Source organism: Aethalodelphis obliquidens, unplaced genomic scaffold, assembly GCF_003676395.1.
Source record: "Aethalodelphis obliquidens isolate GAN/ISIS:26980383/991018 unplaced genomic scaffold, ASM367639v1 scaffold1, whole genome shotgun sequence".
NCBI classification, from domain to species: domain Eukaryota; kingdom Metazoa; phylum Chordata; class Mammalia; order Artiodactyla; family Delphinidae; genus Aethalodelphis; species Aethalodelphis obliquidens.
Window position 1 is genome coordinate 82,720,618 of NW_020837945.1, and position 19,068 is coordinate 82,739,685.

A 19,068-nucleotide genomic window follows, 5' to 3' on the forward strand; every position below is an offset into this window, starting at 1 on the left:
GTGCCAGCTCTGGAAAGGAGGCTGCCCACCTACCCAGACCCCTTCTCCAGAGGGAGCAGGCCATAAAGCAGAGAGGCAGTGAGCTTAATTGAATTCATGTTTAATAATTACAGGCACCGTGCCCCCCCTTCCCCCTGCCCAGGCAGCAGCAGGGGTGGTGCAGGGGCTGGGGCGTATGCCCCCAGCAGCGAGGACGGCAGTCCCAAGAGTGATTTTTCAGAAAATAAAAAAGGACCAGGGGCAGGCAGTGGTGCCCCCCCCCCCAAGACACACCAAATTTCAAGACTTTATATATATCTCTGTGCCCCAGGGGGAGGAGAGGGACACCTGGCAGCATCCTGGAGGGGAGCCCCAAGCAGCCCCAAGCCATCCTGCCTCTTCAGCCACTTTATTAACTCAGACATCGCACTACAGGCACCCACTGCCACTGCCGCTGCCGCTGCTGCCACCCCCCTTGCAGTCCGGGCGGCTGGCTTGGCCATCCGAGTGTCCATGGGGCTCCAAGTCCCCGGCCCCACCCACCCTCAGTTGTGGTCAGACTCCTCCTCCTCGGCCTCACGAAGCCACTTGAAGAAAGCTGTGACAGATTTAAGGGCCACACCCTTGCCCTGCTGTTCAGCGGGGTCCTTGCTACTCTCCCAACTATAGAAGGCGTCCTCCTTCACCACGTCCTCATCGTACAGCGCATCAAAGAACATCCGAAGCAGGTCTGCAAGCAGGCAGGACAGCAGTTACAGGCATGCTGCCCACAACCACTCCATCCCCCCTCCCAGGGATCCCTCCCCTAAGCTCCACTGCTGAGACAAGGCCCTGACCCACCGTGCTGACATTTGTGTGTCTGGCCATTCCAGAGTAACTATGTCTCTGACAGGATGCTTATCTCATGATCTAAGAGACTGATGTGCAAGAGTGAGTCACTTGGCCAAAACTCAGAAACCTACATGCACACCCTCAGATCCACAACCGCTGCCTACGGACAGCCTCCCACCCCCATCCCACAGCAATGGCAGCAACAGATTATTTATCCCAAGCTTGTTCTCCAAATCCCATGCACACCCATCCCGGGGACCCTATACAATCAATTATCCACTCTGCCCTGTATTTTCAAGCCCAAGTTTCTCCCATCTAAACACAAAAGGGCTCCTTTACAACTGCTATCTCTTTACAGCCAAAAAGATCTGTCTTTTGACAAGAGATTAGTTGAATTCAAAGATTTTTGTCTACACTTGCTGTTTTCTTTTCCTCCTGATTCAGGTATTACTCTGTCCTTTCCAATCCAGATCCTGCCCCCTGCTGTACCAAATACTGTTTCTGCCAGGGTGGCCTCTTATGTTTTCACACTCCAGAGGCCCTAATTTTCAGATCTGCTCCTATGGAATCCGGGTGCATCTAGCATTACTGACCACTTCCCTCTCCTAAAATCACTCTGTCCTTTGTTCATAGGGTCCTATCCTCCTTTGGTCCCTACCTGTGGAACCTCTACCTCCTCAAGGCTGTATCCCTTGGGCAATCCTATACCCTCTTGTGACTTGCACATGTGTTGCCCTGTGCCAGCAGTTCAAGAGATGGGCCTCCAGCCCTCACCTCTTCCTCTCCAAATGAAATCAGATACCCAGCTGTCTACCTGACTGACATCTCTGATCACCCCGACCAGGACCATAAACTCAACATGACCAAATTCAACTTGACCCAGTGTTCCCTACCGCCCAGTGAATGGCACCCCCCACTAACACCTCACCTGCTGAAACTATCCTGGGAGTCAAATATGTCTTCCAATCTCTCACCACCCGCCCCCCAGGCCAGTGTGTGTCTTGAATCTGCCCACTCCTCTCCCATCTCCATTGCCACCAGTGAGGCTGAGTCACTACCAACACACCCCTGATCTGCTGATCCAGCCACATTCACATTCACCCCACTCCAAAACACTCTTCCCACTAATGGCCAGGATGATCTAAAAACTAAAAAGAATGTTTAAAATCCTTGCTTAAAATCCCATAAAGGCCCTTTCCTATCCTTAGGTTAAAGCCCAAAACTCATCCCATGGCTTACACAGCCCTGCATGACCTGGCCACATCCACCTCTCCACCCAACTTGCCTCACATACAACTGGTTGCTGTGCTCTCCCACCCACACTGGTATTCCTTCAACAGTTTTTACCTTGCATCATGTTTTCTACCTCAGAGCTTCCCTTAACACACAGTTCCTTCTTGTCAAGTCTCCCCCTCCCACTTGTCATTTAGCTCCCATGTGTCAATTCCCACTCATTCTCTGACTAGGTAAATTCTCCCAGAGTACCCTTGCAGGATCCATTTTCCAACATTCATCTTGACTCCATGCCAACATGGGAACTATGCTTGACTTAATCACTGCTAATATCCCAATGTCCTGGCACATACCTGTTTGCTAAATGCATTAACCTCAAGCATGTTAACCTAAGCCTCAGTCTCCCAATATGGAAAAGGGGGGAACACCATCTACCCTAAACAATAGTTGTGAGGATTAACTGAGGCAAAGAAAAGCAGCTCAGCCCTGTACCAGGCAGAGGGAGCACAGGATACTTGGGAAACGTTACCATTTATCACCTCTGCACTCCTGGCATCTAACAGTTGGCTAGGCACAAAACAGGTAGTCAATTAACCTTCAAGGCGGAGTCTTGCACTTGTAGGTAAGGAAACAAACGAATGTTTGTTGCAGGGGAAAGGACTCAACCATCAGGATATTTTGCTCTCCAGTGACCACCCACTTCTCCTGGATTGAGACTCTTTCCACAACTGCCCCTACTATCTGGTAGTTCCTCCAGCCCACCCCATCCCTGTGGCCTGGCTCTTACTGGGGGGCTGTTCTAAGGTCACTACAAGGGCCTGGAGGGCGTAGAGCGCCTGCAGCTCCTTCTGCTCGTCACATAGGTACTTCTGTAGCAGTTTCGCTCGCGCTTTCAGCACCGCAACATCCACTCGGAGAGGAGTCTCAGCTACAGGGAGGAAGACAGGGATAAGTGGAATAATGCACCCTCAGCCTGGTTCAGAACTGGAGACAAAGACCAAAACCTCCCTCCCTCCATATCTGTTGGGCCCACCCTTGCCCCACCAACTCCCTGGCTCCTCTTACAGATAATTGCAGAATAGCAGACCGTTGTCATGAGAGCTCGAACTAATGTGTTGGATGCTACCTGCTGCTCATTCACGTTGGCCTGTGCAGAAGAAAGACAAATGGCCCATAAGTTCTGAATTATGCCTGGAAGGCTCCATTCTTGCTGCCCTCACTTGCACTACCTTCTCCTTTATCTCTCTTCCCCAATATCCAGGAGAAATATACCTCTATCCAGTCAAACACCCGCTGGTTAGTGCTGCCCTCCTTTAGCAGCTTCTCCAGCTGCTTGCTCAGCTCCTCAGAGGACAGCAACCTCTGGCCAGGGGCTTCTGACTCCTCTCCCAAGGTATACTCCACCTTCTGCAAGGAAAAAGGCCCACAGTTGGGAGGTAAGTGTGTCATGTGAGATGAGGGAAGAGGAAAGGACTGGCTGACCCCAACTGCTAGAGCTAACTTAAGTCCAGCTTCAAACCTGCGCAGTGACAAAGGCACCGACATCCTGGCCTTCAGGTAAAAATTCCTTCCAGCTGAGTCCAGCCTCTCGCCACAGCGTCCCCACCTTCTTGGGACCCTGGAAAACATAAGACCAACTTAGCAACTCTCTTTCTCTCCAAGAAGCTAACAGCTCCACAAATGTCATCAAACAAATGCCTACTGAAAGCCTACTAGGTGCCTGCTAGCAGCTCAGGATGATACAGAGGTACTGAATGGGAACAGTACGCCTACGGTCTAGTAACGGGCACAAACGTCAGTCAAATAACCACCCCAAGTCACAAGAACTCACCCACCACCATGCTATGAAACCTGGGGGATGGCCTGAGACCTCTAGGAAAATGTCAATTAGCTGTCACAGGATTCTCAAAGAATTACTGGACCACAAAATGTAAACAACCAAATCCAAATATCTCATCCTAGCCTTCCACACTCATCTACATTTTTTTCTAAAATAGCTTAGTTTTTCATTATTGCAAGTAACAAATGCTTATGGAAGCGAAAAACATCTAACAAGTATGTTTATTTGGTTCCCAAGTCCAGAAAATTTTAGAAGCAGATGTTAAGTCCCCACCCCCAACCCAACACAAATCAGAAATCTTCATGTAAACGGCAGTTTGAGTTCATTTTCTGTAAAGGGCAAGAAATTCTGAAGCCATCACTGTTTTACAATAACAGATATTCAGGATGACACCATCAACCCTTGACAAAATTACTGTACTTCATGGATTTTAAAAACGCCCATTTTAACACCACTAAAACAGAGTTGTCTCACAGCTGGCATATTACCACATTTTAAAAATATGACCATGTCTTTTCTTTCTCAGCAGTGCATAGATAAGATATTGTAGAATCTATGGCACCTTAGAGTCAATGAAATACATAAATAGTCCCATATGCTTTTTCTTTTAAATTATTATTTTAAATTTCTCAGAAACTATCCTGGTACATATTTCTACCTAAAACAAGTAATATGCTACTGAAAGAACAATTCCTCTCGATTCAAAGACTTACTCCTCTAAGTTCCAGACAGCTGAACTCTTTTAAAAAACTGCACTTCCCAACATCTCACCACTACTAAGTACCACACCCAACTTGCCTTTCCCATCATTTCACCCTTCTCCTTGCTAATCAAAATTAATTTTAACAAAGCGGTTTCTGTCGTGAACGTTACCAAATAGACACCCTTTTGCAACTTCACAGTACCTAAGGCACTCCATTTCAGCTATTTTATTTCACACTTTACTTCACACTGTTGTTTTCATTAAGCTGTCGTTTGTTTCTTTTCCAACTTGTTTCCTAACTGTGTTTTTATTCACTGCTGTGTTCCCAGTACCTAGTATACGGTAAATGTTCTAAAAGATGCTAGTTGAATGAATGAGTGGATCAATCAAGGGCCTAGGGCCTTAGATTCTCATTCTCCTCCAGCCTTGGCCAGAACCTACAACAGGCACTGGTCTGAGGGAGAGTGCCAGCCTCGACATTTCCTCTCCCAGGTACCCACACAGCACTACCATCCCACCAAAGGACCATGAGGCTTCAGGGTCACTGCCAGCACCCAAAACCACATGGTGGGAAGAGAAGTTCTCAACACACTACCTCTGAAAGGCTCTCTCACTCACCATGCTTTTGCATAGGAGCCCCAGGATCTCCAGCAACAGGGAAGCAGCTTTGCCCAGGGGTCTCAGAGGTTTTGTAATCTCCCTACAAGAGAAAAATCCAGTGTTGATAGCCTTCCACACCCTCTCAACACACTATCCCATCCCTCCCTAAAGCCGGGGGTCTAAGTTGCCACACCTCCCCTCCCTCTCCCCTCTTCTTCCTGTTTTTACCTCCCCTGAATTCCACCAAAGGGGACTAACCTGAACAGCTCCCCCATGGGCACCCCACCTTCATGCAGAATGGGCGTTACCAGTTCTGCTAGGTAGAGCCACACATGAGGGATGTCAATTTCCATGTCTTCAGCCAATTCCAGGATTTCATAGAGCCTGCAAAGAGAATTCAAAGTCAGCTAGGAGAGACAAGCTGCACTACCCTCCTGCTGGGGCAACAAAGGCGCGCCTAAAGGATCAACGTGGAGCACTTCAGCAACTTCCTAAACATGGGGCAATTATCTCAAACTAAGGCCGTCGTCTTCTCCTTAGATGGCTCACCCCCAACCCTGCCAAAAGTTATGTTGACCAAGATGGCTAAGGAACCTACATTCATATCTAAGGTTCCACGGGTCCTACAAAGGAGGGAAATTTGTGGGTATGTAAAAGTGGGAGGCCCACCAAGTCATACCCTTGGTAGTACTGAGCAGTGGAGAGGTGCCCGGCACAGAGCAGCTGGTGCAGCAGTCGCCCCATGTGCTCACGGGCAATGGCGCTGCGCTCCAGTGTGGACTCGATGCCGTGCCGCACAAAGATGAAGAGCAGCGAGGGCGAGGCCAGCTCCTGCACACACTGAACCGCCTCCTGCAGGGGCGCAGCGCACAGAAGAGAGACCAGTCACTGTCTGGCCCAGACCCTACACCCATGCCTGTCGGCACAGGCCCCTTCCCGCCCACCCTGCTGTCACTCAGACCACTCCCACTGCTTACCTTCATGTCATTGAGATGGAGGTATTCCTCAATGATGGCCCTGGATTTCTTCTCCAGCTCCTCTTCAGAGAGCGCAGCCTTCGGAGGACTCACAGGGGGCAGGGCGGCTTCTCGCTTCACTGAGCATAGAAAAACAGATCAGAGATTCTTCAATTCCAGTCTTCCTAGCAAGCAGGGTCTGGAGCCCTGAAGACACTGTCTGGGTACTAGCTAGTCCCAAACCAGCCTACACCCTTCCCTTCCCCACCCCCCAGCCCCTTACCAGCATCCCGCCCGCGGTCCCGATCCTCCGTGAGGCTAGCTGCCTTGCGCAGTCCCTCAGGCTGAGAGGGCCGCTCTCTACTCCGCTCCTCCACTTCCTTGCTGAAGCTCCGCTTGGTGGCAGGTGTCCGTGCGCGATCAAGCCGGTCACCACGGTCACCTCCCCGTTCACTCCGCTCTAGGCGGTCTCCCCGGTCCCCAGCTTTCTCACCTCGTTCCCGGCTCAAGCTACTCCTGGAAGAAAGACAGGCACATCGTCTCTCACCTGTACTGCCCACATGCACTCCTGTTTAACTATCCAACATGCTGAGCAACTGTCAGGCCTTGTTCTTGTCATCAGGTATATGCCCCAATCTCAGCCGGGAGCTCTGAGCATTACAGGTGTTAAGGATTCCTATGGCAGCAGTCAAAACCCAATCAGTACTCCCAGTGTGAAAACAAAGACACCAAGAAAACCCCACCTCTGTACCACACGTCTGTTATCTGTGCTTTCTGTAGGTACTGCTTGTTGAAGGGCTGAGAAGCGATTCAAAGTACTAGTAGCTGGACGAGCAGCTTCTGATGCTGGGGAGGGAGAAAACCCAGATTAAAACATATTTCTGTACATCCTATCTCCTACTCGCCAATTTAGGACGCTTGGTCCTAGTCCTGACACTAGAGTAGTTCAGTCCCTAGTGCCAAGTACACACTGCCTGTATTACCTAACTAACCACTCTGTAATGAAAGCCCCCGGTACAGAGAAGACGCTGCCCTCAGGAGAGCTGATTCCTAACCACCCAGCTCTTTACAGTGGCCTCCATACCTGCATCGGAGGGCTTGGCTCCTGAGCCTCCACTGCTACCCTTGCCCCAGCTCAATCGCCCTCCAGGTGCAAACAGCTGGTTGTTAGAATCAATGGAGCCAGGCTGAGGAAAGAAAGGGAGTGAGAGTCACGGGTCTGATCCAGCCAAAGCCCCCGCCAGCTCTCACCACACACAGCCGTAAGGGGCCCCTGGTTACAGGAAAACTTTCCCTGTAAAGGGCCAGACAGTAAATATTCACTACAGACCAGGCAGTTTGAACTACTCAACTCTGCCGCTATAGCACAAGAGCAGTCACAGACAATACTTAAAAGTGATGAGTGTGGTTATGTTCCAATAAAACTATGCACACTGAGGGCTTCCCTGGTGGCGCAGTGGTTGAGAGTCTGCCTGCCGATGCAGGGGACACGGGTTCGTGCCTTGGTCTGGGAAGATCCCACATGCCACGGAGCGGCTGGGCCCGTGAGTCATGGCCCCTGAGCCTGCGCGTCCGGAGCCTGTGCTCCGCAAAGGGAGAGGCCACAACAGTGAGAGGCCCGCGTACCGCAAAAAAAAAAAAAAAAAAACTATGCACACTGAAATTTAAACTTTATGTAATTCCTTAACACAAAGTATCGTTCACTTTTTGATTCTTTTCAACCACTAGACAATGTAGAAAACTCTCATTCTTAGCTTGTGGGCTGCAGAGAAGGAGGGAATGGCTGGCTTTGGTGTGCGTGTCAGGGTGCTGACCAGTGGTCCAGACCAATGTGAATGCATCCCCTAGAGCTGGAAGTCCCTCTCTAGCAATCTAACCAGCTAGTCTAAGGGGGAAAACTGAGCTGTCACCTTCCCAACCTCAGACAAGTGAGGGGATTAAGATCCAAACCTGTGCTTAAGGCCCATCTGACCCCTCTTTATCCTCCCATCACTGACATCAGCCCTTCCAACACACACACCCCTACCTTCGTGATCTTAGTGAGTCGTGAGGTGTCAATAGGGCGGCTGCCCTTGCTGATGGGCACTGTGTTCCAGCCACCATCATCCACAAGTGGAAGGCCACGGCCTGGGACAAAAAGGAAAGCATACTGGAATGATGGGTAAGTCCCAAGAACCCCGCTCCCGAGGGCTGCCCCCAGCCTCCCTTCCTCAGATCCTCAGTTCCATCATGGGGTCTCAGTGGCCCAGACACGTGGCACTAACAAGAAGTCATCAGTGGAAAGCACAACCCCTCACACTGTCCCTCCTCAGTCCCAGCCTCAAACTTACTGATGGGTGGGCCTGGAGGACCACCCCGACGCTTGTCGCCGCCCTTGGCCATTAACTGCTGCACTTTTATGTGCTCCCGATGCTCCTCCATCTCAGCTTCCTTGTGGATTTGGTCAATCGTCTTGGGACCCTGGTCCCCTCGACGCGGCACCCAATTGCTCTGTGGCGACAGGCCAGTCACAAGGTAATTACATCAGACAGGGCCAGACAAAAGTGTCAGGAACTGGGACTGTGGGGTCAGAGGCAGCAAACAGTGGGAAAGGGGACACACACCCGTCGCAGATCCAGCACGTCTTGCAGCATAAAGCGGATTCGGGATGAAGTCTTCTTTTCCTTAATGATTTTTTCCATCTGGTTGAAATACTGATCCATCCGGGGCTAACAAGAAGCAAAAGGATCAAGTTCAGGAACTTCTAAAACTTCACCTCCAACTACAGGCCATGCCCCTCCTCAGGCCTTCAGCTCCGCCACTGTAGCTCAGTGGCACACAGTGCCACTCAGACACAACAGCTGGAAAGGGTGTCTGCCAGTGGACCGCAGACCCCACGCGCTTCAGCCTGTCCTCTCCCATACCCCAGGAGCCCCTACCTTGGCCTTTTCAAAGTCCAGGTCTTTGCCAATGGTGGTGAGCAGACGGCAAAGGCATTCGAGGGACTCTTCATCATGGTTCTTAAGTAGTTTAACCACACAGTCGTGCATGATCGCCTCTGTTAACATCTTCAGCTTGAACAACTCCCCGATAAACTTGATATTCCCTAAAGAGCGCCGCCGGGCTATGTCTCGAGCCTCTTCCAGCTCTTCCTTCAGGCGTCCCCGTTCCTCTGCCTGCCGGTCATGGGACAGGGACCACATCAAAAAGACAGCCAGCCACTCAGCTAAAACTGTTCTCTCTTCCACTATCTAGATTCCTAAACCTAGCAGCAAGCACTCACGTCCTAAGGCAGAGAAACCCCCAAAACACCAATATCCCCACCCCCACTTCTGCAGCTGAGTAGCATCTGGGTGAGCAGTGGAAATGGGAATGGAGTTTCTCTCACCGTGGCAGCTTCATCCATCTCTTTTTGCTTCTTCTCAAAAACCTCATCATCATCTTTGTCTTTTTCAAACTCTTTCTGACATCGATTTAACAACAGTTTTCTGAAGTTCACAGTCACTGTTGGCTTTTCTGTAGTGGGCACTTTCAGCTGTATGTCAAAGAGAACACCACATTCAGACTAGTCCAGGGCAGGGAAAACCCTCCAAAAGTCTTCAACTACCTGACCCAGGAAGACCTCTGGCCCTGGCTCTGCCACCAACAGCACAGGATAGAGAACCAAGAAGCTGGACTCAGAGTCTTAGGAAGAGAAGTGGGAAGCTAAACCACAAGGTTTATAAAACAGTGGAAACTAACCGCCATGAGGCAGCGGCACATGTTGGCATAGGCCACGGAGAAGTTGGGTTCTGAAATGGCCTTCTCGAAGATGAGGTCAATGACCCCTTTGAGGCGTTCCTCGGTGTCGATGGCTAGCTGCGTCACCTGCTTCATAAGCTGCTGGAACATCTGGGGTGTCAGCTTATTCAGGATGGAGCGCACCCTGCGGAACAGGTCCTGGAGAGGAGAGGAGACAGAGAAAGCATAGAGTCCAGTGAGGTTTTCAGAAGAACAGGGGCTGCTGGGAGGGATGGACAAAGTAGTTACCAGTGATGAGAATGGACAGAGGCAAAGAGGGCAAGGCTGGCTCAGAGGGCAGACCTTGCAAAGAAGGAATGGAGACCAAACCACGACTTCCAGGTACCTGGGTTTTGCTGCCATCAGTGTCCTCCTCCCCTCGGTCCTTATCAGTCACTGTCCGCTTGCTACTGGGTTTCCAGGCCTTCTCTGCTTTGTTCAGCTTTATATCTTCAGTCATTGACACCGTGGCAATGATCTTGCGTGGTTCCTTTCGGGGGCCCTGCTGAGATCGCCGGGGTCCCAGACCAGCCTGCTAAGCAAGGAGCGGGGACAAGAGAAGCCACAGAACTAGTCAGCACGACCTACTACCACTACCACACATCTCCAGGGCAGACTTCTCCCCACCCCCTCAAATGAGATACAGGAAGCCAACACCCCCAACTCCCCTTGCCAGTCCCACTCACCGGCCCTCGGGGCAGCTCCCCACCTGGCCCACCCCTCGGGGGCCCACGGCTGCTAAGGGCTGGTCGGCCAAGGTTGGCAAAGGACGGAGTGAAGTCTGGGCCACAATTTATGCCTGGAAGTCTGGCGGGATCCAGTGGCCGCAATGGTGTTTTATTGGCCTGCGAAAAGGACAGGGAAGGTATGAGAAACAGGCTAGGGCTAGCTACTGACCACTCTTTCAAGACCTCTGGCTCCTCCCCAGCCAGCCAACCTGCCCAAACTTACCCTCTCCCTTAAGCCCACCAACCTTATCCAACACCACATCACTGATATGGGGCAATCCCTCTGGCTTCTGCATACTGGCAAAGATGAACTGAAAGCCAAGCAGGAACTCACGGTCATAACGCTTTTTCTCCTCAAGGTTTAGAGGCTTCCACTGATCTGCGAGGAAAACAGGATGAACCAATCACACTGCTTTCTCCTGGGGCCCTGGTAAGCATACTCAACCCTTCTCAACCCTTCCTTCTGCATACCTGACTTATATTCATACTTCTGTTCCCCCGGCTGGATGTTCTCAGCATTTTGAATCTTGTCTTCCTTTGAGTCCCAGGTCTCGTCTGCTTCCTCAGGTCGCGGGGGCACACTGCTGCCCTCAGGCTCTGGGCTGGGATTGTTGCCTACAGGAGGCTGATTTTCTACCTCTGGTACTCCTGGGTTCACCTGTAACCATTGGACATTCCGTTTTGGTTGCAATGTGACCGCTGTTCCATACCCAAACTTTGCCCTTCTCCCTCTGCTTTCTGATCCCTTACCTCCTTGAAGGCATCTAGAAGGTCTCCTACAGCCTCCTTCTTATTGAGCTCCTTAATTTTCCGTCTCCTCTTTGGCACAGATACTGCCACTATTTGGGGGGGAGGAGTGAGAATAACTTAAGGAGTTCCCCCAACCCCTCAGAAAAATAAAAAGCAGCCACTGTACAATATTCCCTTTTCTCATCACACCCTCTCTTGACTTAGAATTCCTTAATCCAACCCTTAGGTTAGATGGAATCTAACCCTTCCATTACAGGGCTTCTATGACCCAGACACAATGGCACAAGAAGTCATCAATGAAGAAAAAGAACCACACCCAGCGTGCCCCACCTCTACCATCCAGCCACACCTTACCTTGGGTGGCTGATGCCACCTCCAAATTCTGGGACAGGTGGGCTGGGACAGGGGTGCTCTCTAGGGGGAGCGGTTCCTCTCCTCCCTTCTCACCCTCAGCTTCTCCTTCCTCTTCCTCTTCTTCCTCTTCCTCCATGTCCTCCTCCTGAGCAGGGGAAGCAGCTGGAGGAGCCACAGCTGGAGTGGCAGAAAGGATGGTGGGGGGAGCCACCGATGCTGTAGCCTCCTTGGCCTGCTCCTCTGGTTCACTGACGGGGCTTAAGTCCACAGCTGGTGGCGAGGGGGCTCCGTTGAGCAGCTCCTCAGGTTGGGCAGTTGGAGCAATGGGCATGGGGGATTCAAAGGGACAAGCCGGGGGAGGGAGAGGGGCAAGCTCCGGGCTCGACTCCAACTCTGGTTCCAAATTCTCAGATAGGACTGTGCCATTAGGCTCAGGAAGAATTTCCACCTTGTGAGATGCCAGGGGGGTGGGAACCTGGAGAGGACTGGAAGAGAACTCAGATTCTGGAACTGGTTTGCTAAGTGTCACTTCTACTTCCAGTATGGGTTCAGCGAGGGGAGTGGGTTCTGGAGAGAGGCAATATGGCTCCCCAGTTTCAGGGGGCATGGGGGTTGATTCTTCTACAGATGTTTGTATCATCCCCGTTGTCATAGTGTCCCCAGGAATAGGGAGGACTGTGAGATTAGGCTCAGACCCCGGTTCCAAGACTGGGGGTGGTGATGGGGTCGGAGAAGGTGATGAAGGCTGGGATTCTGAAGGGCTGTGCTCTGGGCCAGGCAGCCCTGGCCGCTCCCCAATGATTGCTCCCTGCGACCGGTCATCTGCACCATAGTAAGAACGAGTAATTAGAGGCAAGTCCTTCACTGCTACTGCTCTTCCTCCTCCCAGCCAAGCATTCCCAACCTAACAGCCCCCCCCACACACACCAGTCTTCTCCCACCTAGGTCTTTTCCATTCTCACTCAAAATCCAATCTACCCTAAAATCTGACTACCTGACACCTAGTTCTTCTCTGAAAGGAAAACAGGATGAACCAATCACACTGCTTTCTCTGGCACCCAATTCAAGTCACTCCACTTCCTTGGTTTTTTAAATGTTCACACTCCTTTTCCCCATAAAGGCTCTGCCCCACCTGCTCACTTACCTGGCCGGACAACAACAGCAACCTGGGGTGTCTCCCCATTAGCCTGAGGCTCCAGACCACCTCCCGTCTGCAGGACACAAAGGGTTACCAAGTTTGCCCTGAAGAGTCCCACAACCCTTCTTTACTAGAGCCATTTCTACTTTAGCCGCCTAGAAATCCAGGAAAGCAGGGAAATAAATCCCTTAGTTGAAGAAAAAGATCCAGGGACCTAGGAGTCCAGGGCAGAACAGCCATCCCAGCCAAGGCATCACTCAAAGAACAGTACCTGGGGAGGGGTGGGTGTGGAGGCAGTGCGGGCCCCAGACATGATCTCCTCCGTGATATCCTTCCCTCCTTGGTTTGGATCTCGAATTCGGATCTGAGGGAAAAAAAAGCTACAGGATGAGTGGGAAGCAGGAGGAACCCACCTCTCCACCCTGCCCCACTCCTAGGACTCCCCACCCCTCACTGAGAAGCAGGCAGGTGGGTGCCAGAAACTCCATGAGTTCTACTGTCAACCCATCCAGCTGCTCTTATAGTCTCCTCTTGGCCGCTACCCCTAAGACACCCTTGACCTCACAGCAGCCACGTACATCACAATGCCCCTCCCTCCCTCATCCCTGCCCAGCCAGAAGTCCCCAAGAAGTGGCTGCATGCCCTGGGGCCCAGGACCCCCATCTAGCACCCATCCGGCTCACTTGTGGCTAGTCTGCTTGATCTCTGGGGGCAGAGACCAGATCCAGTGGGTGGAGCGAGGGTGACTCAGCGGCTTCCCCAGCCCTGGCACCCTATTCTGGGCACCACGCCCAGGGCTTGAGGACCGAGCAGAGGCGGAGGCCTCAAGAGCTTCCAGGACTGGGGGGTGGGGCCACAGAAAGCAAACCATTTCCAAGGCAAGCCACCAGAAACCCAAAACCAAACTTAGATGTTACGGACCCAGGACCCAGGTCTCTAAGGAATTTCCCCACCAGACACTCCAATCTTCCAGTAAGCTTCTTCTACACGGAAATCTTAGCACCTTACAAAGAACCTAAGCACTTCACAGGTCCCCATTCTCTGCCTACTCTCAGCTGAAGATCTCCCTCAATTTCCTGCTCCCTGACCCACAATGTGCCTGACCTTGATTCTCCCTTTCCCAGATATCCTAGAGCCCCCCGCTGCTACTCACCGTCTTCCGCTCCCTCTTGGGAGCAATCTGGGGTGGCTGGTTCATCAAAACCGGCGGGGGAGCCACACCAGTGGGAAATTGCTGCACACCCTGGGCTGGGTAGTAGGCGCCAGCTTGGGGGGCGGGAGGGACACGGAAAGGAAGAACAGTGGCAGGGTCAGAGCCCAACCACATACAAATGCCTGCTTGAACACCTCCCACCCCCTAGAGAACCTCTCATCACCCACAGCTGGCCCCTCGCCCTGCCCCACCCTCCTCCCCAAGGGAATGAGGTGTCTATCAAAGCTGGGGAACCAGTCTGAACTGCGTTTACAAGAATTCCTAACACTGACACACACACCCCTTGTAGGCAGGCACTTCTTCCCCACCACACACCAGCTACCAGGACTATGTCTGCTCCTCTTCTACCCCGTAAGGTAACACGTATGCACCCCACCCCCAGCAAAACACACACATATACTCTGAGAGAGCAGCAACTACTTAACCTGAAACAGAATCAGGTCTTTGGCTGGGAATGATAAAAACAGATTTGCCAACCCTGTTCCATTCAACCTGAGTCCAATTCCAGTCTCCAGCCCTTTGCTAAGGGGCAAGGAAACAAAAAGTAACATTATGAACCAGGCCCAGGATGAGAAAAATTCCTTAAAGCAATGGTCTCCAAAATGGGATACATTCTTTAATATCATCCATAACCTCCACTTGTTTGTTTCTGACAAGCAACATTAAGTGCTATTTGTCTAAATTATGCATACGTATAACAAACAAAAACATACATTAAAAGTACATACTCAAAATTTTTCCTGATGGTCAAAAAATTTTGGAAACCACTGCCATAAAGAACAGACTAATCCTTTCCTAGAATATAAATGAAAAACAGCTACAGAAACCTCTCAGATCCATGTTACATGGGCTCCCCCCAACCATGGAACGAGTGTCACAGGGAATATTTACTAATAGGCCTTCAAACTAGTGCTTGAACTGTATTCCTTGACATGGGGAGGACTCCAACTCTCAGCAACAGTATAAAATCCTCTCCGCACCACCCCCCAACACCAGTTACATATTAAGCAACAATCCCTGCTACCCCTGTCATTTTTAGACCAAGAAACAAGCCTGGGAAGGGTCTTAGCAATTAATAGGTGAGTTTAGATGCTCCCTGGGACTCACTCACACCTGACTCCCTCCCCTGCTTACCGTAGGTCCCAAACTCTGTAGGGCTTGCACCCGGATAGAAGCTTGGGGCTCCCGGCTGCACAGGATACTGCTGTGTCGGGACAACATATGTGGAACGCCCCTAGTGGAGGGGAAGGGGGAGAAGGAGGGGAGAGGAGTTGACGGAGCTACGAATACCGTATCAGACTACAAAGAGAATATAAGGCAACACAGGACAAGCCAACTCTAGGCAATGACCAGAAGAAAGTCCCACCTCTGGAGAAGAGATGGGACTGGGGGGTCAGGGTAAGGAAAGTGGGAGTTGGGGTACAAGGTTGTGTGGCCTCCAGCCCCCAAGCCTCCAGCCTCACCTGTCCAGGGATGTAGTAGGCCCCCTGGGAGGCTGGGTAGGAGATCTGGGAAGGGATCATCATTACTTGGGATCCAGCAGGGTAGACATGGGCAGCTGGGCCAGGGCGGGCGGGGGCTGCACTCTGCACTCGGGAGGCTGCACTGCTCGGGGGCTGGGCCCGGCTAGGGTAGAAGTGCTGTCAGGAGGGAGGAAGGCAGTTGGCACTGGGAAGGGGAGGAAGTGGACAGCAAAATGGCCATTCTGCTATGCCTCTAGTCTGGACAGAAGTGCCAGGGGCTTTGGAGCATGGGGACCAACACTTCCAAGATTCACCTGACCAACTGATGTTTAAGTGGCCTCTTGTACTCACAATGTGCCCTCCAAACTCAGATACACACTTTGCACTCTGCATATTTACTCCCTCCTTGCCATGCATACTCATGTCACCTCCTCCAGTCTATCCTTCAGCAGAAGCTTCCTAACACCCAGATGCATCATGCCTAAGTAAAGCCTTTTTCAGCAACATACTCCCCAGCATGCACTGCTCCACCCTAAGGTACTGAGGAGCTAACCGCTAACATGCAAGTCTCCCAGTTCCCAGATACGCGCTATGCAAGATTTAGCCCCTAACATGCATTGGTCAGCCTCAGAATGAGGACCTGGACAGCAAACAAGTCCCCACCCTGAGGAACCCCAGTCCCTGTCTCTAGCCCCTGACTAGGGTGGAGGGTAATGGTGAGACCAGGAGAGAGTCCAGGATTAGCAAAGGGGTATTACCTGCAGAGACCTGAATCCTCCCTGAGAGCACATGGGGACAGGAAAGAAGAGAATTATCCCCAAGGTGAGGGGAAAAGATGAAGGAAAATATGAAGGACGCAGGACAAGAATCCTCTCCCACTTAATGAGGAAGAATTTAGGGAATAGAGAAAGGCAAGAACCAGCTGGAGTGTTTATTTTCCCACAGTCCAAAGAGAAAGAAGGGATGGGGAATGGAGCAATGGCAACCTCCCAGTAAAAGGAGGAAATAGGAAAGCAGGGCCCAAAGAGTTGGCAGCAGGGCCCAACACTGCCCCCAATTCTTAAGGCACCAGGACCCCTAGTAATGCCATCCCCACCGACTACATACTAACCGAGGGGCCAGCCACCGTAAGTAATCAACAGTGCAAAGTGCAGAGCCCCATGAAAGAACACATAGCAACTGTCAGGAAACTGGGGCAGGTACAGGGCCTCCATAGTTTCCATCCTAGGCCCAAACTGGCCTAAGCTTTACGTGGCTCCCACCCATGCCCCCTACTCCCCTCCCCACAGCCCCTCACCTGGCGGGGCTGAGAAGGCGTGTTCATTTGTGTCGCTTGAGGCGTACTGAACACCACCGGTGCTGTCTGCCCCGGGGGAAACGCTGGCTGAAGGGGGGAGACCAGATTTCAGCAAGAGGGGAAACCCAGGTGGGGCAGAAACTCAAGCTGGTGAAGGGGGCAGATCTGTGGCAAGAGCCTCAACAGTCCACATATACCCTCCCCATGACAGCCCCTGGGAACAGCCCAGGGGCCGTGTCTCAATTTGGCAGCAGGAAGCTGCACTTTGCCCTGACACAGAAAGGGGTGGGAAAATCCAGAGGCTGGAACCTGTTCCTGACCCGGCTGCCTGGTCTCCCCAACCTGCACCCCAGTCACTGCTAATTCCTCCCTAATTACCTGTGGGAGTCCAGGGGATGGGGCAGGTGGGGGGCCTGTGGGCTGTGGAGCTTTGTTCATTTCATTTGGTGCCACATCAGGGTCCCCCCAGCACCTGTTGGGAAAGAGAGGAGCTCAGAAAGGGGAAGGGACCCAAGCTGAAGGCAAATGGAGTGGGGGAAGGGCTGAAGCAAGGGCTGGGGCCCGCAGCGAGCCCCGGAGGCGCCAACCGGGTGAAGGAGCATTAAAGACCCAGCTTACGTCCCCACCAACACCCTGTCAAACCCACACCGCCTCCAACCACCCCCCTGGCCTGCTGAAACAGCCCCTCACTCACCCCCTCGGTTAAGAATAAATCCACGGTGCGGCCTACAGGTTCTGGGCATCCGAGGGCCTGGGGTTGGGAGGTGAGGGGTATCAACCTGGCTCCGCGGGGCCCAAGACCAACCAGACCGGAAATTCCAGGTCTCGCTGGCACCAGGCTCCCGGATCACAAACGGAGCTAGCAGCTTCGGCCGTGGTGTCCCCACCCCCCACCCGGGGACACCGGGTTCGGGGCCTGGCCCGGGGGCACACGAGGCACGCCTGCCGCGGGTGACCGCGGGGGCACCCGCGCGGGGCCAGAGACGAGGCCTGCCGCTGCCCAGGAGTGGAGGCCAGGAAGGGCGGCAGTCGGGCCGTAAAAGGCCAGGCGGGCGGCGGCCGAAGAGGAGCCGGTTTGAAGCAAGTGAGGGTCGGCCCGGAGGGCGGGCGGGGCCGGGGGCTCCTCCCTGCCCGCCGCCGCCGCCTCCTTCCCCTGCGCCCTCCCTGCGCAGCGCCGGCCAGTGCCAAAGAACAACGTGTCACTTCCCGGCGGCCGGGCCGCAAAGGGGGGAGGGGGCGGCGGGCCGGGAGCCGCGGTGCCTGCGCCCGCGGGGCCTCCTCGGGTCGGACCGAGGTGGCACTTAGCGGCCGGGGAACCCGGCGCCCTCCCAGCCCACGGGGACCGCATATTCCGGCCCCGCGATCCCCCACCCCCACCCAGCAGCCAGGCCGGGCCAGGCCGGGCACACGTGGGCCGGGGATCAGGCCCTGGCGGGCCGGGGCCCGGGCTTGGGCCACGGGGCCAGGGCGCCGGGGCGGCGGCGCAGGGTAGCCGGTCCGGGCCCGGATGGCGGCGGATGCGGGGGGAGGGGGTGGGGGGGCCGGGTCGGGCCCGGACATGGCGGCTTTACCTTCAGTCTCCTTCAGTCCGCGCGGCCGAGCCCCACGCAGCCGCACAGACGTAGTCCACAACCATTTCCGGCTCCCCGCACGGATCCCGCTCGGCGGCCACCGCTTCTCCGCAGGCGCAGCCGGCGCCCCCACGTGACCGGCGCAGAGGGCGGGGCTTCGCCCGGCGCCGTGGAGCACATGGGATTTGCCCCGCCTCGTCATGTGACAGGCACTGCCCGCCCCGTGTCCCCTCCCGAACTTTGGAACTCCCCAGACCGAATACCCTCTGCGTCTCTGTTCCGCGGTTCTTTAGTTCATTCATACTTTGAGCAAGTATTTATTGACTGTATACTGTGTGCTAGGCGAAGTGCTGGCTGAGGGCTGAGAACACTGAAATTAAAGACTCAGTCCTGCGGAAGTAAATCTTGGACAAATACGGAAAGAAATACGAATTAGGCAGCTTTGAAATAATGTAAATTTGATCATTGAAAGACCTATTAAACTGAATGTTACACTAAAAGGATTGAAACATTCTAAGTAGGGAATTAGTAGATTTGTCTTTTATAGAGATCGGCCACTCCCAGGGAGGGACTAAAACCAATCACGGAAAGTTCAAATAGTGATGGAAGAAGTAATCCAAGACCTCTCCCTGCCCAATAGCCAAGATTTTGAA

At 53.1% G+C, this 19,068-nt stretch overlaps 1 protein-coding gene and 2 non-coding genes across 12 annotated transcripts; all 3 read right to left on the reverse strand.

The window, feature by feature from the left end:
- Positions 1-83: 83 nt before the first annotated feature.
- EIF4G1 (eukaryotic translation initiation factor 4 gamma 1) lies at positions 84-18,577 on the reverse strand. 10 transcript variants are annotated; one of them, XR_003433406.1, is made up of 34 exons: positions 18,416-18,537; positions 17,539-17,595; positions 17,223-17,316; positions 16,845-16,931; positions 15,548-15,724; positions 15,219-15,318; positions 14,025-14,137; positions 13,143-13,235; positions 12,878-12,944; positions 11,734-12,555; positions 11,380-11,468; positions 11,101-11,287; positions 10,875-11,008; positions 10,588-10,746; positions 10,248-10,436; positions 9,863-10,060; positions 9,510-9,656; positions 9,061-9,297; positions 8,746-8,850; positions 8,473-8,632; positions 8,169-8,269; positions 7,227-7,329; positions 6,886-6,988; positions 6,426-6,658; positions 6,164-6,282; positions 5,866-6,038; positions 5,445-5,570; positions 5,205-5,286; positions 3,563-3,661; positions 3,316-3,450; positions 3,109-3,190; positions 2,831-2,971; positions 2,573-2,658; positions 596-709 (listed from the first exon to the last, which is right to left on the reverse strand). XR_003433406.1 is itself a non-coding variant. In XM_027109882.1 (33 exons), exons 3-33 carry the CDS (start codon positions 17,280-17,282, stop codon positions 525-527), a joined length of 4,803 nt encoding a protein of 1,600 aa, XP_026965683.1. In that variant the 5' UTR covers positions 17,283-17,316; positions 17,539-17,595; positions 18,416-18,577; the 3' UTR covers positions 84-524. The 10 variants fall into 10 exon arrangements, 9 of the variants coding, with proteins under 9 accessions (XP_026965683.1, XP_026965665.1, XP_026965693.1 ...); XM_027109882.1 differs by lacking the exon at positions 2,573-2,658 and having other exon boundaries at positions 84-709; positions 10,248-10,433; positions 18,416-18,577; XM_027109864.1 differs by lacking the exon at positions 2,573-2,658 and having other exon boundaries at positions 84-709; positions 18,416-18,536.
- On the reverse strand, positions 8,349-8,424 carry LOC113623979 (small nucleolar RNA SNORD66). The gene has a single exon (XR_003434152.1). It is a non-coding gene; the product is annotated as a small nucleolar RNA SNORD66 (small nucleolar RNA).
- LOC113623991 (small nucleolar RNA SNORD66) lies at positions 11,624-11,681 on the reverse strand. The gene has a single exon (XR_003434155.1). It is a non-coding gene; the product is annotated as a small nucleolar RNA SNORD66 (small nucleolar RNA).
- Positions 18,578-19,068: the final 491 nt, after the last annotated feature.